Source organism: Strix aluco, chromosome 2, assembly GCF_031877795.1.
Source record: "Strix aluco isolate bStrAlu1 chromosome 2, bStrAlu1.hap1, whole genome shotgun sequence".
Classification (NCBI taxonomy): Eukaryota; Metazoa; Chordata; class Aves; order Strigiformes; family Strigidae; genus Strix; species Strix aluco.
Window position 1 is genome coordinate 38,419,036 of NC_133932.1, and position 23,374 is coordinate 38,442,409.

General features: G+C 39.5%; 1 protein-coding gene across 1 annotated transcript in view; it reads left to right on the forward strand.

The window, feature by feature from the left end:
- Positions 1-23,374, forward strand: part of BACE2 (beta-secretase 2) — a 53,496-nt gene that overhangs the window by 22,338 nt on the left and 7,784 nt on the right. The window contains exons 3-8 of the mRNA XM_074814397.1: positions 6,945-7,161; positions 8,759-8,887; positions 10,080-10,214; positions 13,364-13,465; positions 16,940-17,089; positions 18,266-18,434. Coding sequence (XP_074670498.1) covers positions 6,945-7,161; positions 8,759-8,887; positions 10,080-10,214; positions 13,364-13,465; positions 16,940-17,089; positions 18,266-18,434 — 902 coding nt within the window. The remainder of the gene's footprint in view (positions 1-6,944; positions 7,162-8,758; positions 8,888-10,079; positions 10,215-13,363; positions 13,466-16,939; positions 17,090-18,265; positions 18,435-23,374) is intronic.

The following is a 23,374-nucleotide window of genomic DNA, read 5'->3' on the forward strand; positions in this document are numbered from 1 at the left end:
GGGTTAGGATGTCTTTCACATTCTGGCTCCTCCATGCAAAAGAGGATGATGAGGCAGTTTGTGACACTCTTGTGACATCCCATGAGAGTGGGATGCTTGTTGCCTGAATGGGAAGATTGGCCTTGCCTGATGCAAAGTCCTGCCTGACACCATGAACAGTCCCACTGATGGCAGTGCAACTGAGCTCTGAGCACAGCACTGATTAGAGCTGGAGAAAAGGGAAAAAGATTACAGGGTAAAAATCATTTGCAAAATCATGCCAATTTTAGGCAATTTCCCATCCGAATAGTCTTGGAAGGATTTAAAAGTTTAAACATACGTTCACTTTGTTTAAAAACAAAAACTAAAACCCAGTAATTGTATCTGTTACTTGACATTTCATCCAAAACCAAAATTAGTTAGTCAAAAACTAATTTGTTGTTTAGTTTGGCTGAGGTCCTCAATCAGTTAGTGATCTGGACAGACCCTGCTGAATCTGGTCGTTTGTAAGATATGACTTGGTGGTTTTGGTGCTTGTTATGTACTAAATTTGCTGTGTTTAGCATGAGCTGACATTAGTCACAGCCAAGCACAGCTTTGTCTGAATCATTCTCCTTCCTTTCTTTCTTCCTTTTTGCCCTTCTCTAGTTTCAATTATTTCAGGTAAACTTCTCCAAAACACAGTATCTATCTTTAGCTGAAGCATATGGATACAAATACTTAGAGGACTGGGAATCTGGAGAGTATCACCATTCTCATTACCTCTTTATGTATTTTAACATGGATTTTTGCACTTTTTTCCAATAAGATGCACTGGTGATAGAGGGAAAGCCAGTATTTCTATGCTGCTTACTAGAATAGCCTTATCTTCTGTCACATATTCTGATGTTAATGGAGATATTTCACATCTCACTCTGATATGACACAGATCTGGAAATTCCAGAATTTGCACTTGAAAGTTGTTTCTGCACTACTGCAGAGTTTTGTGTACCAGCTACACCCTTCCATAGGCAGTGGATAGAGGAAACTTAATTGCAAAGAATTAAAAGCACAAGCATTCCTTCTCCATTTTCTCTTAAGTCATGTTATTTTGTCTGGAAGGGCAAGGCCTCTCATAAGAACCATAAACCGTTAGAAACAGCAACAGCGGCAGAGGTGGTGTGTTGAGAAAGACTGGGAAATCACTTGAAGGTTACAAGTCTTTTATCAGTGTTGTCAGTGTACACTGTGTTTTGAGAACTTTGATATAAAGAAGTTAACAATAAAACCTTGAAATTTACACCTGGAACAGTTAAGGGTGCTTTGTGAAATGATTCAAACTCAAGTCATTACAGTCTGGAGCAATTGCAATAGCAATTTCTGGTTTGGGTTGGATTGATGGAGTATTGCAATATGCTCAGAATAAAGTGCAACCATTAGCATGTTTGAACCTGGCTATACCATGCTTCTTCTATTTTAAATGCTTTAAATACAAAGAAATGTCATCTGGGAGGGATCCTGGCCCCACTGAAGTCAGTTAGATGTTTCAAAAATGTTGCTTGCAAGAAACCTCTGTAGGTCACCTAGTACATATCCCAGATGAGGCAGGACTGTCACCAGATCAGGTCAGGCGTGTCTTGAGTCCAACCAAATCCTGTAAACCTTTAAGGGTGGAGAATCCATGATCCTTCTGGGCAGTGTGTTTCAGTGCTGTGTGCCACACTCTCCTGTGGAGGAAATATTTCCTAATGTCCAACCTGAACCTCACAGAAGGTAACTCTTGGGTGTTGGCCCTTGTGTCTGGCACTGCAGAGAAAGGTTTGGCTGTGTCATCTTTGTAACTGTCTTTCAAGTTGTTGTAAAATGCTATGAGATCTCCCCTTAGCCTCTTGTCTGCAAAACTGAAGCCTAGCTCCTCTCAGCTTCTCATCACAGGTTCTGTGTTCGTGGACCCTGACCTGTCTGATAGCCCTCTGCCAGTTCCTCTTTTTTTCCAGATCCCACAGCTGGCCACATTCTATTCCAGGTGTGGTCTCACCAGTGCTGACCAAAGGGGGAGAGCGACTTCCTTGGATATGTTGTCCACGGCCCCCCAAATATGGCCTGGTGTGGAATTTGCTGTAAGCACAGGGCAAGTATGCTGTTGGCTTTTATTCAGCCTAGTGTTCACCATGACCTCAAATCCTTCTGAGTCCTTTTCAGTTGCTTCCCAGTCTATCCTGATGCATGGAGTTGATACTCTTTTGGATTCAAGCTCTGACATTCAGCATGGCAACTTCTCCCCTTAATGTAGTCTCCTGTGCAAATCTGCTGAGGGTGCAGTCTGTCTATTGTGTAGGTTCTTGATGAAGATGTTGAACAATTTTTTCTCCACTCACAACCCCTGGGGCACTATGCTTGTCATGAGACTGATGCTGAGCCCTTTGAGCCCAGTGGCCTAGCCCATCTTCAACCCACACAGTGGCCTGTTTGTTCAGCCCCACATCCTCAGCTTTCAAATGGGAATGCCATGGGAGATGATGTCAAAAGCCTGACTGAAGTCAAGATGTGCTACAGCCACTGCACCCTCCGCATCTGCATAGCCAGTCATCTTGTAGAAGGCAACGAGGTTGGTCAGGCATGATACGACTGTGAAATGCCTTGTTGAGTGTCCGTGATTACCTTCTTGCCCTTTATGTGCTTGGGAACAGATTCCAGGAAGTTGTTCTCTGGACTTGTCCTGACTTGAGATGAAGCCCAGTGGCCCTGTAGTTCCTTGGGCACTGCTGCTCATCTCTTTTTGAGACTGGCATTATGATAGCCTTTTCCCAGTAGTTAGGTTACCTTCCCTGGTTGTCATGACTTTGCATAGATGGTAGACAGGGGCCTTAATATCACATCAGCTGGATCTGTAAAATTACCTAAGAGTGACCTTTACCCATGTGTAAATGAGACAAATGACCTATGGGCACTTTTCTTCCCCACTATGTGGAACACTTCAAAATTAGATAAATAGGTTTCCTCTCATCTGGTAATCATTCCTGCAGTTTTTCCCTATATTGTCGTGAAGTGCTTCCAAATGAAAGTCATAAACTGCAAATTGAAGACGATGGGAAAGAAGGATTAGTAATTTGTAAAGTTAATGGGACTGAGTTATAGATGTGTGCTTATTAGAATATTAATATTGTGTTGCAGAGAGAGAGTGATGGGTCTGAATTTCCTGATTGCCACACTCTTAGTTTAATTTTATTCAAATGATCAAAATCTGAAATTAAATGCATGATTGTTTTTTGACTGAAATTGAGGAGGGTGCATAGGAAAAGCATTATCCTTGTTTCAAAGGGCCTGGAGGGTGTATTGTTCAGGAAGAGTCCTCCTTGAGTAATTTTAGAACTAGCTTGTTAAATGATGTTGTATGTCATATAATGCATGTCGTATAAGTCTACTGTTTAATTATCAGTCTTCCTGTACAAAATGAATAAAGCTGTTATCATGAACTCTTTCACAGCTTGTGCTTTTGTGTGGCCCTCAGAAAACTTTGCTGTGAAAAGTTCTGAGTCTGCTGTGATGACCATAAGTCACCATGATGTATAAGGTTTTGGGAAATGGCCTAATTTGTCCTGAACTGAAAAGAAATCATGTTTGTTCCTCATGCTGTTCAAAATAACAAGTAGTTTTTGTTGAGTATGCTACTTATGATGAAAGAGCTACTTAAATGGACGTATAAAGGGATTTTTACATTTGAAACTAAAGTATCAGTGATGGGTCTGTAGCTGTAAGTGAAAGAGTGACATACTCAGGGCTGTCAGTATTCAGCAACAGCATTCAGTTTTATTTCAGTGTGAGTACTACTGCCTCACCATCTAAAGTTTCAAGAGCAAACTGCTCAAGAATTGATCATTCCAAGAGACAGGAAGGTAAGAAAATTATGGGCAATAAATTGAGGTAATACAATAAATTACGTACCAGCAACCAAAAGTAAGATGCTGCTTTGTAGTATGATCCTGCAAGTTTGGTTGTATACCTGTACAGTTTGTGGTTTGGGGTAAGCCATAAACTCATTCTAGAACCCATGCAAATTAGATGGGACTTCTTGGTTAAAAATCAATAATTTATACTGGGTTTTGATGTTTGCTTTGTCATAAAGTTGTTGGCCCTGAATCGCTTATCTTGTGCCACCTATCACTAGAGACGGGATCAAAACTTTTGTTGAAATTTTTTTGTGGATTGCTGTTTTCTGTCCCTTCTTTGCCATTGTTGTCTGTGGAGACATTGATTTGGTGCTTAGGAAAAAGTGAGCGGGTGAGCAGGAAAATCTGAAGTCCTGGTTTGTTGCAGAGCGGCAAGAGAGCATGGAATTAAGAAGGAATTGCATGCATTTGGTGAGGTTGGTGTTAAGCAGGGCTTTCTGTGTAGTGGACTTCTTGTTGCCATGTTGAGCTTCTTTCAAATGAAGCATGAGATGAGAAATAATATTTTGGTTACATTTTGTTCAGTGCTATATGCTGGTAATGAGGAGTAACTGCATGAGAAAATGAACCCATTGCTAGTTTTCTCAGCTGAGGCTTGAGATCCATTTGAGATTTGAGGAACATGTTTCTGTTGGTTGCTTTGGAGAGAAGACAGTAACCAGAAAGGAGAGGATGAAGGGAGTAGTGTCACTACAGCACCATAATGTAGGAGGCCTTTTTCCTTGCCTCTGGCTAAGATACACTCTGTCCTGATGGAAGAGTTGAATTTCTTATTTTCTTATCACAGCCAAAACAGCTTGTTTGGAATTTTTTGTGCTGTGTGTTTGTTTTAAAATACTCAGCCCATGAATTAGAACAAGTCTCTAGTTTTGACCTCTAAAGAAGTTTTCTTCCTTTAGATCAGTGAGGTGGAAAAACACAGGCTGATTACAGTCAAGAAGATGGAGCAGGAAGTGTTTTCGCAGAACAGAATATAATTTACTGCCACAAGGATTATGTAAGATCCCTTCCCACATTAGGAATTTCGCTCCTTGAAGGAAATAATAAAGCCTTCTCTTCAGTTCAACATTTGTGCACTTTACAAATGAGATGACTGTCCTCGTACCCTTTTCTACAGGTGGGGAAGCTGAGGCACAGAGTGTGAGGAAGTGACTTTTCCACAGGAAAGATCACCAGCCATGCTGGAAAATGAACCCAGTCTTTCAGTGTCCTGGTCCACAGCTCAGTCCATCAGTCTGTTACCACTTACGGAAGAACTGTGTGCTGCTCCTGTTGCTAGTCATGCAGTACCTGTATTTGCAGATTTGCTTTGCTTCATTCTCCCAGCACACACTTTTCTCTCTGATTTCAGATGTTTCCTCTTCTGTTCCACAGCCGGACACTTTTCTACATTAAGAACACTGTATTTTCCCTTCCTTTTCCTGCCCCACCCCTGATTTCTCTTATGTCACTAGTTATTGAGACTCTGTTTTGATTTATAAAATGTACTGCCAGTATCACAGTGGTGCTCCGAAGACCCTGCCTGAGCAGAGATGTTCCGTTGTCTAAGTATCATACAAACGCAGAATTACACAGAAAGGTAAAACAGCAGTAGTTGTAGAAGTGACCAGACCCAGGTAGTAACAGTATCTCTGGAATTTCTGCATTTTGAAGTATAATCTGTAGGGCCTATTATCCGATATATTTGTGCTGTCTTGGACATTACAAGTTACTGAGCCTTGAAGGGTTAGGTGTTGGGAGTATCAAGAACTAATTAAGAGAGCCTGGCCTCTTACTACTCCCTCCCTCCCTTAGCTAGGAAGAGGATCAATTGCATGATCCATATGGCCAAATTGTCCCTCAAGAGGAAGTGTCTGCTTGAATGGATGGGAGTTGTCTGTGTTGCCACCTAAAGGTTGTTCCCCATAATAGGCAAAATCACACCAACTTCATTCTGGTGAGCTCAGGTACAGGTGGCTGTGAAGTCACTTCATGTGGCTGTTTCTGTCAGACCAGCTGTTAGATTAAAGCTGGGTTGATAAAACTGTCCTCACTTGATAAATCACCTGCACTTTTTATTGTTTTACATGTAAAGGTGGTGTTATGAAATTATTTTGCACTTGACATTTTTTAACTTACTTTTAAAAAAGCTGTCAAGTGAAAAGTCTGTTCAGATGAACTGAGCATGGTCGTCTGTGTCTTCAGAAGGGGAAGCTGTATGCTGAGTCACGGGACCAAAATAAGTTTTAAGGGATCTAGAACTTCTGTAGCTCTTCAGTAGTGATGCAGGCAGATGATGATTACTGTATTTATACTACAGGATTTTAAAATGAAAAATCCATTTAAGTTTTTTCTAATTTTTTTTAAGCCTTCTAAACAGAATTCTTTACCTTTCTTTGCTTGCCATACTTAACTGTTCCTTTGCCTTTGCTGCCCTGGTCTAGAAGGAACTCCTTCTTTTCCTTCTCCAAGGCAGTGACCATTTGTTAATAATATCCAAGTCTACTTACTTCCTGATAGACCAAACTGCAGATTTAGAAGACCTGTGTCTTACTGCTGATACTCACAATAACATTCCAATTTACCCAAAATGGATTTTTTAATAAAATAATGAAGTATTAGTCTACAGCTATTCAGTTAGCTTGGCATTTCAATTTTAGGCTTGAATTCAGAAGCTTTTCATTTCCTACTGCCGCTTAATATGTTCCATCTCCAGTTAAAGAGTATTGCTCCTATTGTGATGGACCAGTCTGAGTCAGGGACATGTTGCACTAGGTGGCATAATACCTTAGATTTAAAAAAAAAAAAAAAAAAAGACACGCATTGTGAAGATTTGAGTCATTGATGGCTTCAGGATAGAAACAGGGGCTCAAGATTTTTTTTCTTTCCACTTTTTACTGCTTTTACAATCCGTCCCCCTTCTTCTGTGAGTATATGTGATTGACTTTGCAGACTTCACTTTTTTTCCTCTCTGGGAAGAATTGAGATTGAATATATTCTGTTGTCTTGCATTGTAAATGAACAGTTCATGCATAAGTGTATCTTTTTCTTTTAAAGGTCAAGTACATACAAATCTCAAGGGATTGATGTCACAGTTAAGTACAGTCAAGGAAGTTGGACTGGAGTGCTGGGTACAGATGTCATTACTATCCCAAAAGGGATCTATGGCAGCTACACCATCAACATTGCTACTATTCTTGAATCGGAGAATTTCTTCTTACCAGGGGTTAAATGGCATGGGATTCTTGGTCTTGCCTACAATGCCTTAGCCAAGGTAAATCATCCTTTCTGCAGTTATTGTCTTTCACAGTGACAATAAATAGAAATCTAACTATTAAAGTGAGCAGATGATCTGTCAGCATTAGACTCCTCCCTTCCAACCACTCTTTCCTATGGATCCTTTGTGTTTGTTCCAGAAAGAATAAATTGGGCTGTGATGGTACCACAGTCACAAGTGAGGATTTTGGCTTTTCTGGTGGTGAAGGCTCTGATTTTAGCTCCTCTGGAATGAATAAGCTTTTACAGAGCTTGTAGTACCAGAGTATGAGAGTAAAGTCTTCTGTTCTATGTGTGGACGGTATGTATTAGGGCTCTGATGATTTCTCTCGAGACTTGCCAATGGACTGATGAACTTACTTGGCAAAGCCCTTGGCAGTTCATTCTAAAACATTCTCCATTCATCAAGTAAAGGTTGAGGTGGAGGGCATATATGGATAATTTCAGAACAAATACTAGCTACAGTGTTTTCATGAACATAGAACCAAGCACATCCTGTTCTTGTGGAGGTAGGAAATTCAGGTAGAAGTTTAAATTAAAACCTAAAATTTATAGTCTAAAATTTATAATCTCACAATCTAAAACTGAAAACATGATTGGAATACTACATAGTCATAGTTTTCAACCTACACATAACTATCTGAGAAATTCACAGAGATATATTCCGTAGGAACAAATGATTCAATACTGCCTGCCAACTCTGGAATTAAAATGCTTTATTCAAGAGTTGTGTGATCATTGTATTGACTTTTGCCATACTTGTTGTCATATACTGTGTCAGCCAGACAGAGAAGAGCTGCTTCTCAAACTATGGTTTGGGCAAATAGTGTATTCAGGGGATTTATTTTTTCCTTTCTTCCAAAGACTGAAATAGTGTTGGTTTCTGAGGCTGCTCTGTGCTTTGTGTAGTAAGAGCACTTGGCACCTTGCAAGCTAGCCAGGGTCTCTGCCTGTCACAAGATATACCTGCCTGGAAATCTGAATTACAGTGAAATTGCAGTACTCTAATAACTGCAAAAGAAATCATGACATGTAGTGTAGGAAAGAACCTGATGGCCAGTAATCAGTTGAAGTGAGCATGCTTGGATATGAAGTTCTTTAAAAGAAAGAAGAAATAAGGGCCACTGAATTCAAAGTTCATCAGAATTAAACTATGTTTAAAAACTGAAAATCCTCACTTTAAAATTCTGCCTTTTAACTGTGGGAAGTTGTGAAGGGCAAGTTACATTTGACTTTTCTAATAATACAAAGCCTTTTCCAAACAGAAAGCATCGGTGAGAGTTTCTGCCTGAAACTGAAACTAGTATTTGAGTTTGAAAACCGCAACTGGAAAATACTCTCATGCTTTAGGGATTTCTGTGACAGTGGTCAAGTGTAGAAATATTTTTAAAAACAACAGAAACAGAAAAATGACAGATGTTGTTTTTTTAATGACTTATTATATCTAGAATTTTCATCACCTGGTTGTCAGAAACTCAATTTACTTGTGAAAAGTGGTCTTGTTGGAATGATTTGCTCATTCCTGCAAAAAACCATTTTAATAAATACTTCTTCAATTCTTTTTTTGTTTTGTTTTGTTTTTCAACACTTTCAAGCCTTCAAGTTCTGTGGAGACGTTCTTTGATTCTCTCGTGAGGCAGGCAAAGATCCCCAACATTTTCTCCTTGCAGATGTGTGGTGCTGGACTGCCTGTTTCTGGAAGTGGTACCAACGGAGGTAGTCTTGTGGGTATCTGTCAATCTGAGAGGGAAGATGTATCTTTGTTAATCTCTCTCCCTCTTTTCTATGACTATCCTACTTATTCCAAATTTAGTGTTTAAATATATAAAATGTTTTATATGTTTTTTTAAGGAAAAGTTAAGCACTTAGGCAAAATTCAAGTGTCTGTTTTCATTCTCCATTTCTTATTCTCTCTCTCAAGTTTGACTAAACTTCTGTATTTCAAGTTTAATTTTAATAAACAAAAACATAAATGTTGTGGTGTTTCCTCAGGGCAGATTCTGCTACCTTTCTCAAACTGAGCGGTACCTTACTCAGCTGCTAAATTTGTTCAATCTCATCAAAATGCTACAGTAATTTTTTTACATGATGTGAAAAGGGGGAGAGGAATCAAGGCTCTTTTCCTTTTTTTGTAGACAATTTATTAAAGGAAAAAAATCTAAAGACCAGATCTTACCACTTGTTGTTACTCTGGAAAGTCTTTCCATCAGTTTTAGTGGAACCAAGAATTGGCCATTACTTATCTGGAATCAGGAGTTGAAATAAGCATATCAGCACAGGAATTGACCACAAATAGTTATTTTGCTGAGAATTCACATACTGTAAATGTTAACACACTTGAGATAGATGAAGCCCAAGAGAGAACTCGCATATGTTAGTTCAGTTCAAAGTCTGATGGTCCAGTATGCTCTCAGTCAGCTTCAAAGTCAGTTTTGATGGAAGCTAATAGTGATAGCAATGATAGGATGGTCATATTCCATTTTGCATGTGTATAAGAAAAATGAAATGTTCTTGAACAGTATTAAGGTTTTTCTGATCTGATAAAGTGAATTTATGATGTGCAAGTTTAATATTCTGTCCCATTTTTATACATTGTCTAGATTAAACCACTGAAGATACTGTTTTGATTTTAAACAGTGGGGCTTTCATAAGGGAATCAGTGTGAGCTTGTAGATGAAGATGCTGGTAGTTTGGCCCAATATGGGAATTCTGTTTGACTGAAGCATGATCTCTTTCATACTGCTTTATTATTGACAAAGAACTTGTCAGTATAATCCTTACAAATGGTGCTAAATTAAAATTTTGATGCTCTGTGTATCACAGAGTTAAATATTCCCCTTTTTTTTTACCGTACCTGCCCCAAAAATAAACATCTGGGATTTTAAAGCCTGTGAATTCCTTTCTCCTTTCCCTTAGGTTCTGGGTGGAATTGAACCAAGTTTGTACAAGGGTGATATTTGGTACACACCGATCAAAGAGGAGTGGTATTACCAGGTTGAAATTCTCAAACTGGAGGTTGGAGGACAAAACCTCGAATTGGACTGCAGAGAGGTATTTGCGATTATGTGTTTCCTTCTGTATAAAATGCAACTTTGGTTAAGAAAAACACTTAATTGATCAGTTTTGTCTTTGCAAGTAGATGCGTATTACAGTCTCCTCTGAGAATTAAGGCTGCATGGTAACTTTGAAAAGAAATGAATGACCCATGTGAAATGCAGTGTGTATGTACATCAAGCATGCCAAAATTGTTTCAGAGAGGACTTTAAAGTAATTGAGAGTATTTTCAGTAGATTAGGAACTGAGCTACAATTGTTAAGTGAACAGTCCACTGAAAATAAGGCTGCTGTGGTTTGGAAGGGCTCAGCCTCTTGACTAGTTTCAGTTGTAATGAATGTGTCTAAACACTGAAGATGCTGCATTGATTCAAGGAGACAACAGTCTTTAAATAGCTACAGCTTATGGTTTTCTGTTATACAGTGAAATCCATCCAAAGGGTTTTAAAGCAATTCTGATCAAACAAAGAAAAGGGAAGATTTTGGATTGACCCCTGTAGCAATGTCGAAGTATGTAAGTCACAATGACAGTGGCCAGGTGTCATCCTGGGACGCTTCCCAAAGTATCTCATCCTACGCCTCCTTTTTAATTTTTGTAATCCACTTTTGCTCACTTCACCCTTGCCAGTTACTATTCCTGATGGATGTGTTTTCTGTTTTTTATTAGAAATAATGTTCTGCTATCTCTGGATCAGTCTAATGAGACTGTGATGTTGCAATTTTTATTCCAAAGCCATTTCATTTTTTTCCAGAGGATATGTGTGTGTGTTATTTGTTTCTTACTGTTGGTTGTTGCTATTCATGTTTGATTTTAGTTCTATAATCTTCATGCCCTGTTTTCATTAGACATCTTAATTTTATTTTATGCTTGTTCTCTTAGGTGGAAATCATAATAATTCTATTCTAAATCTAATTTTTATAGTTCATAGAAATTAAGCAAAATTCGTAATAAAAATCTTGCATGTGCATAAATATATTTCGATACAAAATATGGAAATCGTACTGCCATATAAAATATTTAAAATGAGTCATATTGTCTTTCAAGTTAATAAGCAAACCTGCCTCTGTTATACTGTTAGGGAAGCAAAACAATTGGTTTGTGTTTGCTTTTCTTTCTTGCCTTAAAAAACAGTCAACATGTTTTTGAAGAGGAGCCCTTGTACTAGTGGTTTAATTCATGCTGTTTCTGGAAAACATCTCACTTAAAAATGTAGCGGTGTTACGAAAGTTTCCTGTTATTGTTGCTCTTTTCTGAGCCAGGGTTTGCTTTCACATTGTATGTATCAGCACAGTATGCTAGTCACTGGTACAGAAATCATCGTTCCTTTCTTGATCAAATGAGATCTTTCTGCAAAAATTTAGAAGAAGAACAGTAAATGAGAGTTAGTATGATTAAAGTTTGGCTAGTTAGGTGCTTGCAGAGGATGCATAATTCACTGTATAGGATGATGAACTATATGCCCTCTCTCCTCTTAGTTGTTTTCTAGGAAATGGAACGTTTTTTGTAACCATCACCAGAGACTACTCCTTTCCTTTTCAGGGAAAAGTAGTCCCCTCACTTCAATGCTGGGAATCTGTCCAGTGTTACACTGCAGCTGTGGCCTTGAGCTTGGCAGACCAGGGCTGAGAGAAGTACTGGGCAGCCAGCAGTGCACCCTGCATAGGCTGCACTGTTAAATATTAACCAGGAAGACTAAGAAGGCAAGTTGCTGCCTGTTGCAAGTATGCTGTACACAGCATGAAAATCCAGGTGCTTAGTCCCTAGCTGAGCGATCCTGCTACTCCAGACATTTTGCATGGGTTTACGTTAGTGGTTGACCCTTTTGGCTGTGCCTCCTACCTACTTTTTTCCAAGGGTGCCTTTCCAGGATACTGGTGATTGCGTATTTGTGGTACAAATCTGTTAAAATGGACTCCAGAATGCCTTGATATTTCTCTCCACTCACTAGAAGTATTTCTGAGTGTATAACAAATGGTTTCCTGTTTGCTTTTCTTTTGGTTCTGCTTGGCAGTCTATAGCAGCTCTTCTTTCAAAAAGAAAATAACTAAGTCAGAGTTACTTTTTTACTTCTTGGTGGGTTTTATTTTTGTCACTGTGCTAAAGATATTCCATGTGACTTGATAACATCTAAACCAGTGTATTTTAAATTCGCTTGCTGTTTGACCTCTTCCTAAAAAGCTTATGCTGTATATTACCTTGTGTTTTACGATTATGCTATAAACATGTCACTGTTCAGTTATATTGATCCTACTACCTAAGCTGGTAACAAAAGTAGTGCAAAGAGCTGCCACTGCTACTTGCTTCCTTCCCCCCCTCCCCCCAATTAATCATAGTTTTTAAGGAGTTCATGAAAAAATATGTACCTTTTAAAATATTTATTTGGTGTTTACTGTATCTGAAGTCTGCTGAAATCTCTTAATCTGAGTGTTAGGGTTTTAATAATGAGGAGAAATGTTTGCTTAGCTTTTTTAGTGCAGATGTTGAGGCAGCAAGATTGAAATTTCAAATTTCTTTGTACTCGTTTTTGTCCGTTTTAGTGAGTTTCAGCAGTTGAGGGAGAAAGGTGTGGCATTTGACATTGTACTCTTGAGCCAGTATCAAACATTACGTGTAATGACACCTAATGTTCTCTGACTATTCCTAAATTAGATATGCCAGCCATTAAAAGTAGGCTGCTGTATTGTTTTTAAACTAGAGTTGTTTCCGTGATAGCAGAGACCTTGACTCAGGACTTGGACATATGTGTAAGCTACATCAGCATGCTTAGCATCTGTCTGTACTGACCAGGAGGGAGCTTTTGCCCAAAGCATATGGGAGCTAAAGTGGATTAGCTTGCACCTCTGAGAGGGGCCGGGCTTTACTTCTTTTTACAGTGGCTTAGCTATTTGCACCAGCTGTGGCCACACGCAGTAGTTTCCCGAGTGGTGCAGATAAACTCACTCTTGTGTCTAGGCTGACCATATCTTGCTTTTGGCCTCAGACTTCATTTGAATTCAAGCTACCGGCTGGAGAGAGCTGCTGACAGGTGTGACATGCAGGTTTGGGAAGACAGCTACCAAAAAGGAACAGCTTTTTCATTGTTATGAAACAGTAGAATCTGCATTACATTAACTACAGTGTGCAACTTCTTTTTTCCCCCTCCTTAGTATAATGCTGATAAAGCGATAGTAGACAGTGGAACCACACTCCTCCGTCTGCCTCAGAAAGTCTTCACTGCTGTTGTGCAAGCAATAGCTCGCACGTCCCTGGTAAGCTAATGTCATTAAATCTGCTCAAAATGTTAAATTCCTATTAAATGACCACATGATCTTTGAAAAGAGTGTCATCTTTGCTGTCTACCTTGTAAGTCATAGGGTGTTAACCTAAGGAGAGCAGAATCTTTCCTGGTCTACTCCTGTTAATAAGTGAGAAATGACTGATAGTCTTTGATGGAAATGGAAAAGGGAAAGGAAGAGGTGAAAAGGGAAAAGGGGGATCCAAGTACAGACAAGAAATGTGTGTATGGAAGTGCATCAGAAATAGTGTAGAGATGGAATATTTTGTTCTAAGCATTTCAGAGATATGGACATAATCCCTGTTGCTCTGATTCAGAGTATTAAGAGTGAAAAAATCGGTCCTTTCATTCAAAACAGTGTTTATAAAGTAGAAGAACCTGCTACTGCAAGCAGTTCCTTTCCAAGCTTATTGTTGCATAGAATGGATGCCATTCATTAGGATTATTCATATCAATAAAGCTGCTTTTGACCTTCATTATTGAATTATTTATATTTTAAAGTATCTTTCTTTGGAAATAGAGTGGGCTTTAGAAGTAGTGCGTGGGGATGGTGGATTTCTCTGGGTATAGAGAAACTGAAGCAGCATTTTCTGGTTAATAAAAACTATTCATAAATTTTGGTTTAATACAATGAACAGTGCCAAGAAGGTTAAAGATGAAAAATAAATCCAAGATATTTCAATGTGAACAATTTTAATATTTTTGTCATGGATTCACAATCAGACAGCGGTAGTCATTACAAATCACAGGAAATACAGTAACCAGACTACTGGCTGGCTGCCCAAAAAAGAGTATTTGCCTGTATGCTGATAATTCCAGACTGAGATCCTTTTCCTACCTGACCAAGAGCAGAGACTTGGCATGAAGTGTTCTTCACTGCCTGCAGGTGTCCACTATCTGAAATAAATGTACCAGTTACCTTTGGCAGCTCAGCTTCCCTGGTTGAAAAGTTCTTCTCTTTGCAAAGCACTTAAGTATTGACTGGAACAATTTCAGTCAATGGGGGGGGAATTGGAAGAAGCCTACCCAAGAGCTCTTGTAATGGCTTCTTGTGGATGGAGCATCCTCCTGTGAAGCAGGTCACAGAGGTCCACACTACTCTCTGATGTTGGTCAGGACATTTGAACTAAGGCCTTCCATATGACAAGTAAATAGTCAACTGATCGATAAGGTATTAGAGGAGAACCACTCACTCACTTTGCTTAATGGTTTTTGTTCTTCCTATTAAAAATGCATAAACTAACTCTTCTCTTTCAGGGTTTCTTTTTAATCTCAAGGAACTTGCTGCTCTACCCCTTTCTCTCCACACACACACCAAAAATTACTTTCACAGCTCTAAACAAAGGAGATAGTTTATTAAATAAGGAAGTAGTTACAAGATGTAAGGATCAGATTCCAGCTGTGTAGGAGCAATGTCAGGTAAATGAGTATTTTCAGCAACTATACTGTGGCATCACAGCCATACTCTTAGCGCTCAGCGCTATGTGCCACTGAAATGTAAAATCATCCGCTCTCATCAGACAAACTTCTCTGACCTCAGGTGAACCAAGTTAACAAGTTCCTGCTCCTAGCAGCTTGTTATGAGCTTCCCAGAAAGATGTTATTCCCCCCTCAGTATGCTGGGATAACTGCATGTGAAGCATTCTTTTATTCAGCTCCATTAAAAACTAAGGCTATGAGCTTTACGCTCTTCAGTGGTACAGATCTTTTTTTAAACCTTACTTATTTGGACTAAAGTCTTTTAGGGAGCAGCTATAGATGCAGTTTCATGTTGGCAGGTCTGAAGTGGGGTGGTTTTGGCAGATGGGCAGAGATGAGCCACAGAGGGGTGGCAGCTACTACACCTCACTGAGCTGAAGTCAGAACAGCATGTCTGCTCACAGCATGAATATAATGCTAAGTTAATAAGTTGAAGAAGGGAAGGCTCACATAAACCTAAAATCTTTATTTTAATAACCTTTTAGGTATCATACAGCCAAATCCCCACCAATGCATTTCTTCAGCATACAGAAGGAAGGCAAAGAAATGCAATAAGCAGTCTTTCTGGGAAATGAAAGTAGGCACTTTAAATAGAGCATTTAATAGACTTGGTCTGTCCAGTCTGGGTTCTATCTTGCAGTTTTTCTCAAATCACAAGCTCTGCTTTCCAAGAGAAAATGGAAAGAGAGGAGAACTATATTTTTCAGGAGGTCTGGCCTGGGACCTAGCTGTGAGGGGCAGAGCATTCTGTCCCGTGCCAAGAGATGTACTTAAGCGTGCATTGAGAGTTAAGGGTAAAAGCAGTCTGTTTGTGATGGTAATTTTCCTTGTGTGTTTACATGAGTGTATGCTGTTGGCCCAAGAACAGAAATGAGCACCGGAAAGTATTAAGTCTCTAATAGTGTACAGCCCTAACAAATATTTCATTGGCAGGTATGTGGGGTGGGGTGAATAGTTGTCACCTGTAAAATGTCAATTAAATGATGTATGAGCTGATGTTTACAAAATAATCAATATCACAGATAAATACAAATGAAGGGAGTAGAGAGGCTGGATTCCATCTTTCTTCACCCAGATGGGAGGCTTTGGCTTTGGCTGTGCAGCATCAGAACAAGATACTGCCTTGGATGTTGCTTCACATGGGAATAAGAACCAGCGCAAAGTAATGCACTTAAATAAGGAAGGTTTTTCCTCTGATCTGGCAGCAGATCAGCTTCAGGGAGCAGGAGCATTAGACATTTGTCTTAGGCAAACAAGCTCTGTAGGGGTTTTCTTTTTGCTTTGTTAGTGCCATGGATATATTAAGAAGTATTGTTAATCAACCTTATTTCAAAAGTATGTTATGTTATATTGGTAGTGAGTGGCAGGGCAGCAAAAGAGACAGAGGGACATGTTTCTTTTCGTTGACTGTAGCAGACCTTGATTCCCTTAGATGCCAGGAGATTTTGGGTTAGCCCTTGGCTTCAGAACTCTAAAGTTGAGTAAGAAGCTGTGGGTATGTGAGGAAGGGAGATGACTCCATCACGTATTTGTATGGTTTGTATTTTGGTTTGTGTCTTTAAAAAAAGTCTGCCGTTTCAAAACGTTTGTGTTCGGTCAGAGCTGTTCAGAGAAGAGGCAGGCAGGTAGTAAAAGTCTGTTGATGCTTTGCCTCTTTGCGGTACTGATTGCTCAGGGAGGTCATACATGTTCATTGCAGAAGTAGAAGCAATGAGACACAGGGAAGGGAGAGCTAAACTTGCTTTTGCCTCTTCCCCCTTCTTCCACGTCCTAATGGGTTATGACACACCTTGATTTGTGTGTTGGGTTTTTGCTTTGATCCTTAAAGAAAGATCTCTTTGTCAGACTTGTGTTCATGCTTGAATTTCTCCATGGGAATGGAAGAAGTTTCAAATAGTGATAACAATCATTTACTGAAGACTATCAAAATGTATGTAACCTGTGTTTATCCCTTTATTTTTTTAAATAGATACAAGAATTCTCTTCTGGTTTCTGGACTGGTTCACAGCTTGCATGCTGGGATAAAACTGAAAGACCCTGGTCCTTATTTCCCAAACTCTCCATTTACCTGAGGGATGAAAACTCCAGTAGGTCATTTCGGATCTCTGTCCTACCACAGGTCTCAACCTTCTTTGTTTATTCGGTTATGCATTTATTTTTACTACGATAAAGCACATGCTCTTAAAAAGTATGAACTATTTTTAGCAGTAATAGAGAACTGGTTTATTGCATACAAGGGAAATCTTTTCAAATGAAATTTTAAAAATTGAATTTTAAATAGGGAAGATAACAAACTTGTCAAACCTAAAACCAAAAAAGAAAAACCCAGTTTCCCTCTGAGTGCAGTCCATGTAGTTGGGAATGATTTTTTCAAATTGTCAGGAAAATTAGGCAAGTTGTTGTTTTCACGAGCTTTAGCCACATTAGATGTCAATACAGAATGTCTCTGCTCATTTTGATCTTCTCAGTTTGGAAAGCAAATTGATTTGTTTTTCGTGACATTCTGAGTTGGAACACTTCTCCTGAATATGACAGTCTTGGCAATGAGCCAATGTGATCTCTTCACCAGTTTCTATAACTTGGTTGGTTTATCTCTTATTAATATTCCATACCATCTTTTAGAATATAATATGCCACTTTTATTTTTTCTCTCTGACTTCCCCTCCCAGTATAGGTTGCAATACAGGCTAGTATCCTCTAACATTACTAATACAGTCTTTTACCTTAGGGAATGGTCAGGAGCAAAGGGGAGAATGAACCTTTTAAGTACATTTTAACTTGAAATATAGGAAAGCCTTATGATAAGCTTTTTCTGTATTGATCATGTAGCTTGGCAATCTTTCATCTTCCCTGAGGAGACAAGGGGTAAAATGTGACTTGAATTTATGAATCTAGAGTCTTGAAGCTGACACTGAATGCTCTCTGAATCAATTCCATCCTGATAATTTTTTTAATAATAGAATTATTCTCTCATTTGAGTTCACAACCCAAGTTCTTTCTCAGCTATCCTTCCCTTATGGAAAGTACAATAAAAAGGGGCTCTTCTGAATTTGCTGTTGACCTTCACATAGTAACTGACTGTGTTCAAACTTAAGCTTAGAATCCAAGAGCTACACCTCTTACCTGCATGTAAGCTTTGACCAGTTTTAAATCAGGTGCAGAAAACTGTTTGTCCCTATTCATTCTCTATTTCCAATGGAGTTTGACTGCTTGAATATAAAAATCAAAAGGTCTGAACTTCTAAGTACTGTGTGCTGTTGCTTCTTACACTCTGGTGCCTTTTTTTTTTTAATAGCTTTATATTCAACCCATCCTTGGAATAGGAGAGAATTTACAGTGCTACCGATTTGGCATCTCTTCCTCCACAAATGCTCTCGTTATTGGTGCTACAGTCATGGAAGGCTTCTATGTAATATTTGACAGAGCCCAGAGGAGAGTGGGCTTTGCAGTGAGTCCATGTGCAGGTAAGGGAAATATTGTTCAGGACTTGGTGAGTGAGGAAACACCTGCTGCTCTCAGAGAAACACCTTTGCCACTTACCTGATGGGGAAAAGCGTGGTTACTCATGAAGTGTGAAGGGTATGTTTTTGAGCAGTCCCAAGCTATTCAGATTTCAAGGGGAGAAAAAACAATCTGTATTGCACGCAACAGTCTTTTGTCATGAAGTAAATCAGCCTCAGCTCTGGGTATCTTAGCTGCATTCTTCCTTCTGAGAGATCTTCTTTCTGAGACATCTGTCTGTGTGTGTGATTTCCCCAACAGTTACATGAGACTCATCGCTGGTTTTAATGCAGTTTCATTTTTGTGTAGTTCCTGTTCTAATTTGGAGATAAATGGATTCTTCAACTAACTTTTGCAATATGAAAAATCTTGCTTTTCTCTTAATGTAAATTGTGCCTTTTCAACCACTCAGAAATACTCAAATAGCTAAGATGAAAATGGGACTCAAATTGTGACTTGTGGTGTTTGTGTTGGTTCTAGACAGTTTTCTCAGTGTGAGTAGAAAGCCATTCATTTTTTAATTAGCTGCTGAAAAAATGTGGAAAAGCTCATCATTTTTGGCTGATTTTATAGTGCTGGTTAACTTTCTTGCTTTTTCATGATTTCTCTTATCTTGCCATGGATAGCTAAAAACAAATTTTGGGGTTTCCTCCCCTTGTTGATGAGACGTTGCTTTGGCACCACAAGAACATACAAGTGGGAGAGGAGGGAAAGGATGTGCACCCATATGCAAGTCTCTGCCCCAAACAGAAGTGGTCTATGCCCGGAAAAACATTGTATCATCTGAGCTTTGCATGAGAAAAGGACTAGACTGACAGTGCTTCTTTAATCCCCAGTATTTATGTTAGAGAGGGTAAGGGCAGTAAGTACTTGACTGCTTAATGCAACCAGGTAATTGAGGAGAAAAAAGAGAGATACTAGCTAGCTGAGTTGTAGCTCCAGGGCATTTTAAAAGCTTTTTTCCTTTTTTTTTTTTTTTTTAATCTGTCCATTGTTAATGGGTTCAAAATTGTCATCTTTGAGCTTGATACGAAAGAAAATCTGGATACTGATGTGGGTTGCTTAATGAAGACCTCAATGAGGTACCATGCAGCAATGAAAGCCACATTTTCAATGCATCTGGAAAGAGCATAACTAGACAAATTCTGCAGACCCAGTTTTCCTGCCTTTCATTCTTCCTCATGCTTCCTGACTGCCATTTTAGCAAGCATAGGGCTGCCTCCTGTCCCTGCCACGCTGCAGCCATTAATGGAGGGGGGAGGGAGCATTTTGACAGAACATATTGACTGACAGTGTGGTCAGCAGGGGACGTGAGCCAGCTGGTGCTCATAACAACTGCTTTGACAGCACATCTTTGTTGAGAAAAAGAATCAAGGAACCATAATAACACCTTAATGTTAATATTGCTACATGGAAGCATAGAGTTTGGCCACTTCATGTAGCTCTGCCAACCTTGTCTAGAGAGGAAGAAATGAGCTTGCTGAATAGAAATGAAATCTGAATTTACATGAGCTTGGACACATGATGATACACAGCTGGTGCTAGAAGGCATTTCCTCCTTGTTTCTTTGTACATGTTTTGTGCATATGTCTGACCTAGAGTCTTGGAAACTTAGCTTCTTGAGAAATCAGATGTCACAAGCCACTGACTGAGACAAGATACACTGATTTGTCAGTCTCCACTCACACGGGGCAGATGACATTTTGCTGGATGTGCCAGTTATTCTGAATTCACTTCTTCACAGCTTGTGGCTTCCATATTTAACACAACTTTCATCAGAAAACCACAACTGTGAGTGGTTAGCAGTCAGTGCCGTGTGAGGGATTTAAGCTGCCTAACTGGCTTCCTGTGGAGGCCAGCCATGTCCTCCATAGCAACTATATTAATATAACTTATTTGGAGCTTTTTAGTCTGTTCGTGGGCATAAATTAAATTGAATTACTGGTGGCATAAATCTTCAGAAATAGAGAAATATAAAAGACCATTTGGTGTGGCTTTGCAATGACCTATGCTTTCTTGTTTACAGAAGAGTGTTAACACTACATTTAAGTCCATATTTTTATAAGATGTTAAATGGGTATGTGGTGAATACAAAAATGAGTGGAATGGGACTAAAAACCTTGACTTCATTGAATTCCCAAGTTTCTATTGAGACTTGGCTAGAGATGAGAACTGGCTATTCCCACAATACTCCTTGCACCATTTTCATTCTCCAGGGTGTACCAAGAGTGAGGAGAGTTAGATAGATGGCTGCAGGAAGCTATTCCATTGTAGCAGGAAAAGAAATTTGCTTTTTCCTCAATATGTGAAACCCTTTAAGACTTACTCTGCCTGTTACTAATTGCAAATTGTTTCAAGTTGGAATTTTCAAGTTGATAATTTTAGGGATAACCTACTGTTTACAGGATGACTAGAAAAGGTTTTGGATCAGGTCCCTTCTTGAGATAAGATGTTCAGATCAACTAGTTAGAATTAGTGAAGCAACATAATGGTACCTTGGCATTGAGCAGAATTAGACCCCTAGTATTTTTGTAGTAAGTGAGAAGATCATAGGAACAAGACGAGTATTTTTTAGGGAAGAAATGCACTGAACACTGTAATCATTAATGACTTCTGTCTCATCACAGTTTAGTGTAGAGTGCACCCAAATTTGTGGGCACTAAACTCAGGAGAATGGATGACATGACAAATAGCAGAGCTTCAGTCTGAAAGGACCTTGGTAACCTGGAGGGCTGTGCAGCAGAAACCTCAAGAGTTTTAGTGAACAGAAATGCAAAGTTCTGCACCTCGAGCAGAAAACCACCATGCATGGGTACAGTCTGGGAAGGGACCAGCTGAATAGCAGCCCTGTGGAAAAAGAACTGGGGATTATGAGGGGACTCAAGTTGAATGCAAGCCAAGGGTGAGTGCAAATGAAACTACATAACAAAGGGCAACATCCACCAGTTACATTCAGGAAGGTTCAAGTTGGACAGGAGGAATTTCTTCTTCAACAGCAGGGTGGTACAGCACTGAAACAGGCTGTCCAGAGGGATCATGGTTTCTCCATCCTCACGGTTTTACAAGACCTGACTAGATAAAGCTGCAACTGACCTGATATATTTTTGTGGTGACAGTCCTGCTCAGAGTAGGAGGCTGACTTCCAGGGGCCCCTTCCAAGCATTACTTTACAATTTGATGATAAATTTGATCTAATGTCAGGTTTGCTTCCTTTCCAAACCACTCAAGATGGTGAGTGAGTGTGTTGGAGTTCGACACAAATGTTATAAAATAGCATTTTCCCAGAGATGCTATTTTTGTTCTGTAATCATCAATGATAAAGGAAATCCCTTTTATTCAAGGTCAAGAATTTATTGTAGGTAGCTACCACCAGATGTTCTAATAAAAATATGCCAAAATATCCTAATTCAGCTAATGACTAATATACTAAGTGTGTGCGACTTAGTTTATGTTAAGGGCTTGTTTGAACAATTTAGGCAAATTTCCCCTCTTTTGATTTCCTCTCAGTATCTCTGGGGGTGGAAGAGGGTGAGGGAAGACTTCTTTTTGAGGGGAAGAAAGCAGAGACTATGCTGCTATCAAGCATTCTCAAAATGTAATTTAAAATGTCAGCCACTATGGCAACAGTTTTGTATTGCTTTTTTTAATAGGAGTAATTATTGTACTCAAGCCAAATAATGAGTAATTAGGGGCTGTTTATTTTCAAAGCTATCTCCAAGGTGGAAAATTGTGCTGCCTTTTTTTTCCCCCCCACTTCTTCAAAATCCTAAATTCCTAAGTAGTAATACTTACGCCTTGCATTTCACATTAATATTGAATGTGGCATAGTTTGTTTTCATGGACGTTCTAGATAGTTTTTCCACAAGTCTGTCCACTACTGTGCAGCTGCCTTACCGTGTCTATGTAACCACAGTGTCTTGGCAAAGATATGCTGATGATATAGGGTGCACAGGCCAGTTTATTACCATCTGATGAGTTGAGAGAGTACATGTACGTGTTTGGTATTCACCAGTGTTAGGGTGCTTGTGAGTGCAGCCGCAGGTTTCACCCAGACCATTCTAACAGCATGTTGCTGCTAAAGGAGCCTTCCCACACTTGCAGCTGGAGACAGGGTTGGTTCAGTTGAGTGATCCTACAGAGAATTCCTTGTTTGGGCATTTTGTTTGTTATCGTTTTCCATCAGATCAGTGAGTTGCCCTGGCTTTCCTTGCAGCCTACCAGTCACTAGCACCAATACAAAATGGGAAGCGAGGGACAGGAGTGAGGGTGAGCAGGACTCTCTCTCTCAGCAGCAAGCCATGATAAGGTTGAATTAAGTCTAATGTTGGGAGGCCGGGGACTGAATGCCAGCTAAAATCTCTCCCAATAAATTGCAGATAAAGCAGACCACCTATTCTGCATTTGTTTCTCCACAAAGAACCTTAGAGGCCACTTCCCTGCCTGTCGTGGTTTAACCAAAACCCAGGCTCCTCTCTTCCTTCCAAAGGGTATTTTATGCTAATCTCTTTAAACATGCTTTCAGGAGTCATGTCTAAGATATGTGTAAGTAAGAGAAACTGTTTTCAATAGGCAGGATCACTTACAATTTGGCAAGTGCGTCTGTGTATAAAATGAACAAGAAATTAAACAGGAAGCTTAAAACTGAAGCCTTTATAAGAAATAGACAAATGTGTCTTGAAGTACCTGACTAGAGAAATGAATTAGAACTGTTTGGAAGACTTGTTAAAATGCACAGACAGTACTAACTGCAGGCTCCTAGTTGCCCCAAGCAAGTTAAAAGGTATCCATCCTTCCCCTGCCACGCACCTGCAGATACGAAATGCTCTAAATATGTTGTTGCCCTAGGCAACTCACTTTCTCTGCTTTTACAATACATGTAGCCCTGTCCACAACTCAGGGGAAC